The sequence below is a fragment of the Dendropsophus ebraccatus genome, chromosome 1, assembly GCF_027789765.1.
Source record: "Dendropsophus ebraccatus isolate aDenEbr1 chromosome 1, aDenEbr1.pat, whole genome shotgun sequence".
Classification (NCBI taxonomy): Eukaryota; Metazoa; Chordata; class Amphibia; order Anura; family Hylidae; genus Dendropsophus; species Dendropsophus ebraccatus.
The window spans coordinates 48,796,722-48,811,353 of record NC_091454.1 but is presented as its reverse complement, the minus strand read 5'-3'; the positions used below and the strand labels follow the sequence as shown (position 1 = coordinate 48,811,353).

The following is a 14,632-nucleotide window of genomic DNA, read 5'->3' as shown; positions in this document are numbered from 1 at the left end:
TATACAGGGTGATCCAAAAATAGGTGGACAGTATGTGTAATAGAGTTATGAAGGCGGAGATTTATCAAATATGGTGTAAAGTAAACCGGCTCATTTGCCCTTTGCAACCAATCAGATTCCACTTTTTATTCCTCACAGACTCTTTGGAAAATGAAAAGTGGAATCTGATTGGTTGCTAGGGGCAACTGAGCCAGTTTCACTTTACACCATGTTTGGTAAATCTCCCCCTTCATGACCCTATTACACATACTGTCCACCTACTTTTGAACCACTATATATATATATATATATATATATATATATATATATATATATACACACACACACACACACACCGGTACACATACATACAAATTAGGGAGTAAAAAAACAAAAAAAAACAAAACAAAACATTTTCCCATCTATTTCAAATGGGTTAGGATTGGAAGCAGAAAGTCTGGACAGCAAAGTGGACTGGCCAGTGGTATATGCAGTGGTCCCTATTATAAACCAATAGGGATTTATCAGACATTATGAATTCACCTAAGGGTCTTAGTTCTTTCTTACTTTTTCTGCTATTATGTAATGGAGCATTGCACCGTATCTCACCTGCTTCTTCTTCTTCCGGATATTAGGCAAGACTTGTGTTGATTGGGACTGACAATGATGACAGCTTTTATCATAATACATCAAACATATTTGGGTATTCTCTGCGTGGTTTTGGAAGCCAATGGCATTAAATTATTCATGTGATGAAACTTTCATAGCATGCTAATAAATTAGTTTACAAAAACAAAGTAGCTTTCAGAAAACCTCTCTGCTGTAAATGGGGCCATTCATCACGCTGTAATTTGGATGTATTTTAAGCCATCATACTTTTGTTTTGTTTTTTTCAGACCAAAGATCAAAATGACTTTGCTACGCATGGTCGTATAACTTCTGCACCCACGCACAGTCTTTATGTCTTTGTAAGAAACTTTGTCTGCAGAATAGGGGAAGATGCTGAGCTTTTTATGGCATTGTATGATCCTCAGAAACAAGCAATTATAAGGTAGGAAATGTATTTTATGCCAGAAACGATATCACTATATAGCCACTCAGCAATATCTTGGAAAGCAGTTCTACTTTTTACATTGCAGACAAAAAATAAGACAGATAAAGAAACCTATATTAGTGATTAGACACATTGATAGCTAGCAGGATTGCCAAAGGAAAAATAACTTTAGTCCAAGATTTTTATGATTCAGCTGTGTTTGAGATTGCGGAAATTTTACTAAGTATTATACTATGTCTGTACTGCTGAGAACTGCTGTATAGAAATAGTGTGAAGGGGTAAAGCTTTGGCTGTCCAGGCATAATGGGAATAGTAGTTTGGCAACACCTGGAGGGCCAAAGGTTCCTCATCCTTGGTTTAGAGATTCAAAAACAATATCCAATAAATAACCTTCTGCTGTGAGACAATATGCTAAAAGAACACTATGGTGGGAAATTATAAAGAGCGCCATATTACATGTTGGTCTAGGTAAACTCCCCTCTGGCAATCATTTTGGCAGATTTATTATGGAGTGCTGCACATGAAAATCTACATAATTTGTGCTATGATTTACACAAGTGGCGTGTTTTCCATGATAACTTAAAAAAAATAATGAATATAAATTGCAAAGTTGCTTTATATCACATGTACTGTTAATTTAGAATTTGAAAGTTCTAAAGATAGGTATACTTTAGGTGTGGAGAAACAAAAGTTGTCATGAATTATTTCATATGACCAATCGATGTATTGGAGTTAATACTTTTTATTCTTCAAAGTTGTAAAGTTTCAGGAAAAAGGCAATTTTATATTAAATGATGATGCTCTTCTCTTTGTAAAATGAAATGTATTGTTAAATAGAATGTCGCCTGACAATGCCAGAGGCAATCAAGGAATGGACAAAGTGGACTTTTCTGTTCTTAGTTTGATGAATTATCAGATCAGGTGTAAGAAGGAACATTACCCTTGGCTCAGTGACACACCACATATCAAATCAAAAAGTTCTCTGTAATGGTTGCATAAGGTTCAGTAATTGCTTCCTCTCTATGATGAATCAAATTCATGCTCATGGATTGGGATATAATGGAAGTAAGTTGACTGCATAAGTGCAACTTACTGCAAAATTAAAAAACTAGTGTGACAGCGTCTTGGCTACCTTGCTTTTTCAGCGCAGTTACTGTAATGTAAGCTAGAGTACAAATAACATTGGATATGGAAAGTGACAGAAGAAACCATTAGCAGGAAAAAATGCATTGTGGTACTATTGAGTTTATTTAGAGTTTGTTTAGCAGAGCAATATCTTCAGTAAAAGTAACAAGTAAGGCAGCAGACTTAATGACTCCCTAATGAGTAAAGTGCCACGCTTGGCTAGGTTTTTTCTTAGCAGAGGTATAGTAAACTGTTCTAGGGTGAAGTTTCCAAACTTGGTTCACCAAACCCGTTTTGTATCCTTTATTGAACTCTGTATTTCTTTCTGTTGTCATAAAAAGTCAAAAGGAAGGAAAACAATATTCATTTGAGCACTATTTGGCTATGTTCACAAGTATAACACTGTTAGGCTATGTTCAGACACTGTATGAGACCAGCCGTTCCGTGACCCGGCCGGGTCACGGAACGGCTGGTCTCAGAAAAGATCATCCCAGCCGGTACTGCAGTATCGGCCAGATGATCTTTAGCGCTGCTGAGTTGTGATGCAGGTGCATCAGTGCGCGCCCGCATCAGAACTCTCCACTGCACACAATGGAGGGTGCGTCAGGAGCTGCACGTTCAATAGTGTGCACTAACAAGGTTTTCTGCAGCTGCTATTCATTGAATAGTGGCCGCAGAAAACTGACTTGTCAGTTTCTCGCGGTGCCCCTAGGGATCCTGGCCAGAGTATATACCATGTGAATACACTCCGGCTGGAATTCCCTCAACCTGCAGCACAACATAAGTACCGCGGAAATCACCCCCGTTGTAAAAACAGCCCTGATTACCGCGGAACTTACAGTGCGTGAACATAGCCATATACCATTTGCTATGCAACGGACGGTGTTATGCTGTGGCTGCAGGGCGGCGTTTGGCACACTCCTGCAGCCAATACTGCTGTATCGGCTGCAGGAACATTATTTTTTTATAATTGAATTGAGGCACCATAGGGTGTGCCTGCAAATCAATTAACCATTGACTACAAAGTAAAAGTATGGCCGTACTTTACATTGTGTGAAGAGCTGTTGTTTCCGGACGCTGTTTGGCGAACAGCATCTGAAAATAATAGGCATGTTCATTCTTTTAATGCCTGTTCTAAAGAACGGGCATTGAAATACAGCGGGGCGACATTGCATTGAATTCAATGCAATGCCGCCCCTGCAGAAAAGAACGGACGCTGATTTCATTTCAATCAACATCAGTTCTTTTTAAAAAAAGAACGAAGTGTGCACATAGCCTTACAGTGCGAGCAGTTCATAACCCAGGGTAATAAGGATCCAAGAAACTTTCAACCTCCTGCTGTCCAATGTAGGCAAAATAAGGATATTAATCTAATAAACATTTAGATCTTTGATGCTTTACTTGAAAAAGTTATGAGCACTAGATTACTTGTGATAGGACATTGATCCAGTGATTATTCTGTTTGCCATTGGAGTCAGGAGGAAATTTTTCTCCCTATGATAGGGCAATTGGCACCTGCCATATAGGGGACATAAGTTCGGCTGCAGTATTATCTCTATGTGTAGATGTTTAGTGGCACCCAAAACTTTATGTTTTTTGTTTTTTTCTATACCAGGTTGAGTCATTTGAAACACCATCAAACATATGTATATAATCATGACTAGCATGTACTGTAAAATTATTAATAAGTAAAAAAAACAGTGAATTTAGTCCCCCCCCCTCAAAAAAAACAAAAAAAAACCTCTTCCATTTGTACCTGTTTACAAAAGCTTTGACATGTGTTTTTGAAGTCCCTGTTAAGAGCCTCCATCTCACACTCCATTGTATTCTTACTAGGCCACAGCATTAAAGTCACCTAAAAAGCTTTTGGCATGTCATATAGACAAACAGAAAATGGCTAGCACATCCAATACAACTATTTTCACTATGCAGGCACACGCTCCATGGCTGAAATATAGACACAAACGAATAAAAGTGCAACAATGCCAAAACATATGCTTAATAAAGATATTTAGAATTGCAAAACTGCTATAGAAAAAATGAGGTTCTTTGCATACCATTTGATCAAATAGTGTGTGCCATCCCACCATGTTAAGATGACCTCAGAGGGACGGACCCTGCACTGTACTCTGACCTCTCCTGGGCTTATACTAAGCCTATGCTAACTACACTAAGACTAGCATCTTAGTCGAGAATGGAACAGGATTATAAAGACCAGTGGTTTAACAATAAACTTGACTGGGAAGGCCAGCTGGGGAATGTGGGACAGTAAAAGGAGAACTATATACTAGTCTTACCCTCCAACCATATTGCTGCTACCAGTTTACCGACCCCCAGCTGACTACTGACCATTTCCTGTATCCATTTATTGTAATTGGGTTCTAATCCTCACCCAGACAAGTCTCATATTGGTAAAATTTGGGGTATTCCTATCTGAAGCTTTCGCTCTCCCTGGTGACTCCATAGAGAATTAATAGAGCTGTGGCGCACATGCCCCACCCGCAGCTCCACTCAGCATTGATTTTTGAGTTCACTGGTGCTCTATTCTGTGCATACTGTGGCTAGGTCATAACCACCCCAAATAGAAATACCCCTTTAATTCGCTCCCTTGAAAAATTAAACCATGGAAATATATAACAATATGTCCTTGGAACTATATCCATATGTTACCTTTCTAGATATCCAAAAACATCCAAGTTTCTAGAATTGATAAATGCAAGGATTGACATGAGTCTTGTGAGAACAGAGTTCTAAGTATTAGAACGTTGCACATATAAACATCTTTATCATTTTTATACATATCCATTTTACATGGCATACATAGTATTTGTGCACGTTTCCCCAGCATTCTGTGTGACATTAACATGAGCTCCTAGGCTTAACAATGTATTGACAAAGTGATGGAAATATAGTTTGCTGCAGCTGAGCATGCTGATGTGCTCCCTTTTTCAGCCTTTTAGTTTAAACAAAGTCATGATGTCAGCTGTTTTACTTCCCACAGCAAGACATTTCTGTGCTGGCAGCAATACATTTATCCAACATACTATTATGTTGTCACATAAAGGCTACAACAAATTTTTCCATCAGACACTTTTAGTGGTGATATCTTACAAAACTGGCAAACAGAGTATCTTATCCTTTATCTTATAGAAAATGATACAGTGCAATTTAGAAATCTCCACATAGTTGTGGAAGATGTTACTAGAATGGCAATGTTAGGCATCTGGTCCCCAGTTATTCACACTCAAAGGGTCGGCACTCCTAAACAAACATTTACCAAGAGAAATATTTTTGGCTTATGACTAATGTTTTTTTTTTTTTTTAAATGTTATAAGTTATTTTGATATATTGTTCACTGTTAAATGAACTAACTGTCTGTCCCATCTTCCTTGATACCTTTAGGCTATGTTTCCACAACATCCTTTTTGGTTGTATGAGGCCAAATAATGGCCACTATGTCCTAACGACGACCATCAGTTGTACCATAACAGGCTCAAATAGCCAAAAAAAAGGAAAAAGTTTTGGGAGCCTAGCCCTAGGCTCTCACTGTTTGGAAAACCGCTAGTGCAGTTTTTTAAACCAGAACTAAGAGTGGATTCAAAGGGAATGGGATCTATAAAGGAAAAACTTATACTTAGAATTATTGATGAATTTACACATCTGAGATCCAACAATGATAATTGCTGTTAGCCAATCATTATTTGAAAAGTAAAGGTATGTTCACACTGAGTAATTCTGAGTAACTCTGTTGGGTGAACTTTCTGCCGTGGAATACCGCCTGTCTCAGTGTGTCATAGCGGGTCTAAGGGAGAGCATGCACTCCTCCGCTGACGCCAATCTCCACTCAAAGAAGTGACATGTCACTTCTTTAAGCAGAGAGCGGCGGCAGCGGAGGAGCGCACGCTCTCCCTTAGACCCGCTATGACACACTGAGATAGGAATTCCACCTGAATTACTCAGTGTGAACCCTTTTTAGAAAATTCTTTATTTACCTTTTGTGACCTCAGAATATCTCTAGAAAAGAACTGTAGTGGCCATATATCACTGCAATACTGAGTATAGTATACTAAAGATGAATATCGGCTTTATGCACATATATTGTCAATGCTGTATTTTTGTGAATTGTTATAAAAATAAAAGTAAAAAAATGTGATAAAAAAAAAAAATAACTGTGTTCACAGTGAGAATTATTTGGTGAGATGGGGAAGCAAAGGATTTCCTAAAGAAATAGACATGCTTAACAATTTAAAGGTTGTTTTTACGGTAAGTGCAGTAGCGTTTATTACTCTTAACCATGTATGAGGAACAATGTGTATTGTTTATTATTATTTATTGATTATTGGGGGGGGGGGGGTGTGTGTGACTGGGTTTAACAATATGTTTTCATCAAAAAAGTGCAAGAGATTTGTGGTACCTATAAACTTGCCCCCTACTTTGTTGTTCTTATAGTGAAGGGAACAATTTTTTGGTGGAACTCATAAGCATGGTTCACAGCGTGATCCACACCCATATAGTTTGTTGATAAATAACTTCTCAGAGTGGTTGGTGACTTAGAACTATTTGTTGTAGATACAGATGTTTTATGTGTTTGTAATAATAGTGTATAAATACAAGTTACCGAAGTTACAAGTTATAAAAACTTACTGAAAAAGACAAAAAAAATAGACATTTTTAAGTTTGAATATATTTAGATATTGCTGCCATTCAGACATCAGAATAGTCTTTAAAGTTTTATTACTAGCCTCTTTGGTCAGTTAGATCATTCATTAAAATTTCAGTGCATCTGCAAAAAGTAAAAAGCCCCATTGAATTTAACCCTTAGAGGACCGGGCCAATTTCAATTTTCGGTTTTTTGGTTTTCCCTCCTTGTGCTTAAAAGGCCATAGCACTTGCATTTTTTTCACCTAGAAACCCACATGGGCCCTTATTTTTTGCGTCACTAATTGTACTTTGCAATGACAGGCTGAATTGTTTCATAAAGTACACTGCAAAATCAGAAAAAATTCAATGTGTAGTGAAATTAAAAAAAAGACAAAACAAATTTCTTTTATTGGTGTTTTTTTTTCTTTTCGTTTTTACGCTGTTCGCCCTGGGGTAAAACTGACTTGTTATATATGTTCCTCATGTTGTTACGATTACAAGGATATGTAACATGTATAACTTTTACTGTTTTTGATGGCCTGTTAAAAATGTAAACCATTTTCAACAAATATATGTTCCTTAAAATCGCTCCACTCCCATGCTTATAGCGCTTTTATCCATTGATCTATGGGGCTGTGTGAGGTGCCATTTTTTGCGCCATGATGTGTTCTTTCTATCGGTACCTTGATTGCGCATATGCAACTTTTTGATCACTTTTTATTACAATTTTTCTGGATTTGATGCGACCAAAAATGCGCAATTTTGCACTTAGGGATTTTTTTGCGCTTGCGCCGTTTACCGTGCGAGATCAGTAATGGGTTTAATCAATAGTTTGGGCGATTATGCACGCGGCGATACTAAACATGTTCATTTATTTATTTATTTTTATTTATAACATGGGAAAAGGGGGTGATTCTGACATTTATTAGGGGAGGGGGCTTTTTATTTATAATAACACTTTTTTTTTTTTTACACTTATACTAGAAGCTCCCTGGGGGACTTCTAGTATAAGTACACTGATCTCTGCAGCATAGATCGATGAGATAGGCACTTTGATTGCTTCCGGCTGCTGCTTCGAGCGCTGAGCCAGAATCAGTGCCATTACGGCGCTGAGCCTGGACCGAAGAGAATGCGTGGATCCCTATTCCGGGACAACGTCCCGGAGGAGCGATCCACCCCACTAGACACCAGGGATGGCTGCATTCAAGTAATCGGGTGCAGCTGTCAACTTAGACAGCTGCATCCGATTACTTTATTAGCGGGAACGGCGATCGGACCGTGCCCGCTAATAGCCGCGGTCCCAGGCTACGAGCGGCACCCAGGACCGTGCAGCCCCGCTCTGAACACATGGAGGTGGCCCTGGACGTACGGGTACCTCCAGGGTCGCCTAAGGGTTAATGGGAGATTTGAGCATTTAACCAGGTGCCTCCCGCTCGGCAAAAAAGAGGGTGCCTGGTTTACTTATTTACAATCATTATTTAATTTTTTTTGTTATTATTAGAGTTGAGCAAATTTACAGTACCAACGTAGTTTGAAAGCTATAACAACAGCAACACTTTAAGTCTTAAAACTTGTATATATATTTTTTTTAAGTTTAAAATTTTTTATTTTATACAGGTGTTTGTGATATTAAAAAATTATTGTATTTTTGTATTATTTAGGATCTTGGAAACAAGGATCTTAACAGAGACAGAATTTATTTAGTCTGCCAAATTGTCAGAATTGGAAGAATGGATCTTAAAGAAACAAATATAAAGAAATGCACTCTAGGTTTAAGACGACCCTTTGGAGTTGCAGGTATTAAAAGAATATGAAACTGCCATAGTTATCATTTCCCAGTTTACTTGGCAAGTGCATTCCCGCTGCTTGCAGGTCCCTGAAACTCCAGTTGCTGTATTCATTTCTTCCTTACTTACACACACACATACACACACACACAGTGAAACCTGACAGCTATTAGTTCAGGGCTGCAATGCTGAGGGAGAGAGGAGGGGGAGACAGGCAGCAGTGACAGAGGAAAGAGCAAATGACTCATTCACTGCCTGAGAGAAGTGCTTATCTGCACGGGAGAAAGAGCAGATAACAGGATTCATTTACTCACTGTTTGTACGGGGCACAGAGAGAGGGGGAGGTTCCTGTAATTGCTGGGGAAAGAGAAGGAGATTCATTCACTGACTCTGTAGAACTGCTAGATGGCTTACAGCTTGCTCAGCCAATCAGAGCTAAGCAAGCTGAGTCATCTGACAAGGGAGGCTGGCCTAACAGGGCTTATACCAGCCTCCCTCTTGATGACATCATTGTCACAAAATGGCTGCCACAGAGCAGCCTGGTGACAACAGTCATCAGATATGAATGAGTTTACTTCACTTCCTGGACGAGGGGGGAAAAGATAGGGAAGGGGGGCAGATAGGTGATTAAGGCATATTACAAAGTTATATAACTTTGTAACGTGTTTCAATTACTAGGACAAAGCTTTTCAGGGGAGTTGTGCTTTAAGGAGTAAATTTTCAGAAATGTTTGCATTTAAAATATTGGAAACAGATAGATGCAACCAGCTCACCTGAATACTGCATGACTGAGGGACTTTTCAATCCTAGAGACAGGGGCATATCTACCACTATTACAGCCATAGCGACTGCTATGGGGCCCACCACATCAGGGGGCCCATCCTGCAATACACTGGGCCTCCTGATCTTTCATCATTCTACCAAGGGAGATGCCTACCATGGGAGATATGTACTGAAGGGGTAGGATAATTGGGGAGATATCTACTTTGGGGAACACTATGGAGGGATAAAAGCTGAGATACCTACCATGGGGGATGCTAGAGGTGAGTCTACCAGGAGGGGCACTACCGACCAGAGGAGATGCCTAATATATGCTATCTACTGGGCGGAGGGCTAACAAACAGGATATTACCTACAGTGCGATGGGGGAGAGGAGGGAGGCCCAATCAAAAGTTTGCTATGGGGCTAAGCCCTTTCTAGTTACACCCCTGCCTAGAGACTTGAATATGGATAAACTGCAGCACTTGCTCTATATAAAATCCATTTATTGAAGATCCATAATCCATAAAATCGGTAATAGAAATGTCCAAAAGTACAAAAACATGCAGGACACACAGTCTGATGCATTTGTTAATGTCCTGCGCCGTTTGCTCCTTGGGATCAGCCGGTCTGTGCCAAGCAGCAGGCTGCATTGAGAATCATGCCCAGAGGGACAGTCCCTGGACACCAATGCTCCCAGAGAGGAAAGATACATTATTATAACAAACTTGAATGCCATCAGTGACTAGTTTGGTGCTGAGGAACGCCCACATGACTAGTTGAGGGTAATTTGCATATGGCGCAAGACATTTACAAACTTCGTTTTTGGGAGGTAAATACAAAGCTCATACCGTGTTTCCCCGAAAGTAAGACAGTGTCTTACGTTCTTTTTACTCCCAAAAGTCCCACTATGTCTTACTTTTGGGGTATGTCTTATATTGGAAAAAAAATTTAGATTTTTGTTTTAACCATAAAATTAACATTTATTAACAACCTGAACAGTATGGTATTCACCACAAAACAGGTTTATAAAAGCAAGTGCCAAGAATGTCTTGTTACAACCGTATCATGACGGTATTTCCATGTAAAACATGTACAACAATGAAAAACGGTAAGAACGAACAGTCTGAATATGTTATACTGAAGATAAAACAGATTTATTCCATGACAACCATGTCATCATCTTCAGGAACATCATCATAAATATCCACACTCTGAGGTTCCTGTGGATTTTCTTGGGACTCTATTTTCTGCTGAATGATTGGCCCATATCTCTCATGAGTAGCAATGGCACTGTCCTGAAATGAGCAGGTCTTGTCCAGGTAGCCAGCTCGCAGTGCATTTGCAATGCACGTGTCAGTGATCTTATCCCATGAATTCTTCACCCAATTCACAATTTCTGGCAGTCTGGGCTTTACAAAGTTCCCACGTACATTCCTCTCCATTCGGTTTTCAATGTAGTCATTGATTTCCGCACGAAGATGGTCCTTGAACGGCTTGTTAATGGCGATATCCAGAGTCTGAAGATAAGCAGTCATCCCTGCAGGAATCATGATTTGGTCGATTCTCCGCTCATGAAGGAAGCTTTTCATGGTTTTGGCGCGGTGTGTGCTGGCTGCATCCCAGATCAGCATCCCTCTTTTGTTCCCTCTCATAACAAGCGGCAGCATTACATCAAGCCACTTCCTTATAGCAGCTTGTGTGGCCCAGGCTTTTTCAGTTTCCAGCACATAAATGCCAGAAAACCGCTCAATCTTCTCCTTCTTGCCCTTTGCAATGAGTAGCGGTGTTACTTTAGTGCCATCCAGACGAATCGCCAATATGCAGGTGACACGTGCACTTTCATAAGCGGTGGAGGGAACGTACACTGAGGAGGCACCTCGTTGATCAATGGTGGTTTGAGCTGCTTGGCCCATAAACACGGCAGTTTCATCCATGGCGATCATGTTACACAGACTGTACTTAGAGAAGTCAATGTCATCTACAAACTTCTTGTAGGCAAATGCACGTTTAACGACCTCAGCATCTTCCAGCCTAAAGAGGGTTGTTGCTCTTCTCAATGACAGGTCATTGCGTTCAAGAAAGTTATCCACCCAGTGCTGTGATGCCTTGAATTGTTCAGGGGAAATGTCAAACTGTGGTGCCACTGCAAGAGCATATTCCTGAATCTGAGCCCTGGTCACCACCAATGTCTTTGCTCTCCTGTCCGCAACCCACTCACAGACCAGGCTTTCCAGCTCTGTATACATTGGCTGACGGCCACATCCAATCTTGCGCTTTTTAGCCATTCCGCTCTCCACTTTTTCACTCAGGTTAGTGTATTCTGCACGCCATTTTTGGACCAGTCGGTGATCCAACATTTTATTCTTGCAGAACTCCACTAAATTTTTGCCCCAAGATTCTTCGACAATCGCTTTTTTATACTCCACGGTGTAGCTCTTCCTTTTACCACTGGAACCGGAAGCGCTCATGTCTATGGGCAAAAATATAGTGTACGATATAAGAATTCCTAATATTTCATATCACAGTCTCCCATAGGATTACATCCCCGTACATTATCCCACAGCAATCGCAGCAAGTCTCCATGCAATGTACCGTATGGGGACTTGCCGCAGTGTCCATGAAAGGGTTAATGCCACAGTGCCCAGGAGAGGGTTAATGCCACAGTGCCCAGGAGAGGGTTAATGCCACAGTGCCCAGGAGAGGGTTAATGCCACAGTGCCCAGGAGAGGGTTAATGCCACAGTGCCCAGGAGAGGGTTAATGCCACAGTGCCCATGAAAGGGTTAATGCCACAGTGTCCATGAAAGGGTTAATGCCACAGTGCCCAGGAGAGGATTAATGCCACACTGTTAAGGAAAGGGTTAAGACCACACTGCCCAGCAACGGTTGGGAGGTATGGCTGTAACCCAGCCCTGCTGATTGCTATGGAGAGGGGAGGGGGGCCCTGCTGATTCCGTGCTGCTGAGAGGGGAGAGAGCGCAGCGGCCCCCCTCTCCTCTCCATAAGAATGAGCAGGGGCCGCGCTGGGTTACAGCAATAAACACACCCACGTGCTGCTGCTACGGTACTGAGAGCAGGGCCGGGTTACAGCCATACCTATGGAGAGGGGAGGGGGGCCGCTGCGCTCCTCTCTCCCCTCTCATCATCAGCAGCACGCCTTACTTGCTGTTTCTTCTTCCACGTTCAGGGACCCGCTGGGCCAATCAGAGGTGCCACCAGCGGCGCTGGGTGTGGCTTCTCCTTGTCAGGAATCCGCTGGGCCAATCAGAGGGACCACCAGCGGCTGCACATGACTGTACTGTACTATGTCTTACATTCGGGGGTATGTCTTACTTTAGCCCAGCCCCCGAAAGTCCAACTATGTCTTACTTTCGGGGGTGTCTTACTATCGGGGAAACACGGTAGGTTACAGTTATACCTATGTGAAGGGGTCTTCAGTACACCATACGTATAGCTTCCTGGGCATTTTTGGAGTGATTGGTTGTCTTTAATTTTACAATATGCATCAATTTAGAAAGTTGAAAGTTGCACCAGTCCTTTATCCCAGAAGAATAAGCTAAATAGCACAAGTATGAACAGACCCCACATGTTAACTTTAAAGGGGCAACTTTTTGTCACCTTAATATGGTATGATATAACATTAGGATAGGTGAACTTTAGACATCTGAGACACTATCTGATCCTGAGAATGAGGAGGGAAAGATCCCTGAAGCTGTAGCTGCCTTAAAGGAGAAATCCGGCCACATGACGTTTTTTTCCCCAAATGCAGGGGCAGTGGGGAAAATAACAAACCTCACCAACTCACCTCTCTCCATGCCTCTGCAGCAATGGTTTGAGCCTACAACACGGTTAATGGGCAGCCTGCTCAGCCATACAGTGATTGGGGCCTGGGAGCTGATGGGGCTGCCCATCAGCCAGGACAGGCATTCCCCCCGAGTCGTGACATCATCACATTTCTGGGGGGGGGGGGGGGGGGAATGCAGTGCAACGCGGGCACGGGGAGAGGTTAGTAAGGGTTGTTTGTTATCCTCTCCCCTGCCCCTTCCGCCTGTGGGATCAGACTTCTCTTTTAATATTACATGCCAGACATTCACATGAATATCTAACCATGTAATGCACTTTGCTGTGCCAGAGCTAGAGCTGCTGTTAGTTAGTGGCTCCCTGCTCTGGCTCTATGGGGTCTAGGGTGGGAGATCCCACGCCTTATTGTATTCATTTGCCCTAAAAGAGCTATTTCACCTAACTTTACCATAAACCTAGATTTGTATGGAAAAGGTATATTACAACATCTTGTATAGAAAAAAGGGATCAATTCTCTGTCTATGTAGAGGTTAGACCGTCCCTTGGTGTTTAGTGGAGTAGTAGAAGTAGTATCTGACTCTCAAAAAATAGTAAAGGTCTGCTACACCTAACCCCTACGAATGGAGTCCACCCCCTTCGAGTGCACCACTATTCCCAGCGCTCACAGGATATAAATGAATAAATGAGTATGTACCAATATAGAGGGCTCTCTAGAAGCAGGTGGTGTGTTACAAACACTGTCAAGACATATGATTTGTGCACCTGTATAAATTGTACGTCAACATTTATTGCTTGAATCTATATATCATATTGATAGTAGGTCATCGCTGTAAAAAACCTAGTAAGGTAAACCTAATAGTAGAAAGCAGTCTATATGCATAGGAAATACATAAAAATCACATATAAATGCCTAACTAGTATAAAGATAAAAATGGATAAAATCTATAAGATAAAATAAAAATTGTGTGTATATGGAGCCTAGTGAGGTTGCCTGCGCCGGGCCCAGCGCAGGCAGCTCACCTAGATGTATTTAGCAGTAGTCCCGAATCAAGAAGTCTGGCATAGGCTCGTATCGCTGGATGGCCGTTGGAATAATTATATTAGTGTCCTAGTGAGACAGCTTACTTTTCAGATCATACACTTTGGGTGAGATAAGGTGCTATAAATGACAAATGGTGGAATGTCCACCTCTCACCCTGCCGGCGGTAGCTCCCACGGTCCAATATAGTATTGTAGCGGCGGTCCAAGTCTCAGTCAGTGCGGCTTCTATGCAATCCGTGCAGTTGAGATCTGATTCAGCACAGTGGGTTGTCTCATGCTGTTTGCAGCATCCACATGCATGTGAGCGCGCGCTCTTGTTAACTGCCGCTTGGTTTGAATGTCCAGGCAGATACGGCTTGAGTTCGGGATATAATCAGTAAATGATAAAAAGGCTCTGTTATCCTTGGTTCTTGTACGCGTTTCAGGAGATCTACTCGCTCCTT

The 14,632-nt window shown here is 41.4% G+C and overlaps 1 protein-coding gene across 1 annotated transcript in view; it reads left to right on the top strand.

Moving 5' to 3' along the window:
• DOCK2 (dedicator of cytokinesis 2) overlaps positions 1-14,632 on the top strand; it is a 478,101-nt gene that overhangs the window by 74,099 nt on the left and 389,370 nt on the right. Inside the window, exons 8-10 of the mRNA XM_069970478.1 lie at positions 876-1,030; positions 6,340-6,421; positions 8,461-8,596. Of these exons, the coding sequence (XP_069826579.1) occupies positions 876-1,030; positions 6,340-6,421; positions 8,461-8,596 (373 nt within the window). The remainder of the gene's footprint in view (positions 1-875; positions 1,031-6,339; positions 6,422-8,460; positions 8,597-14,632) is intronic.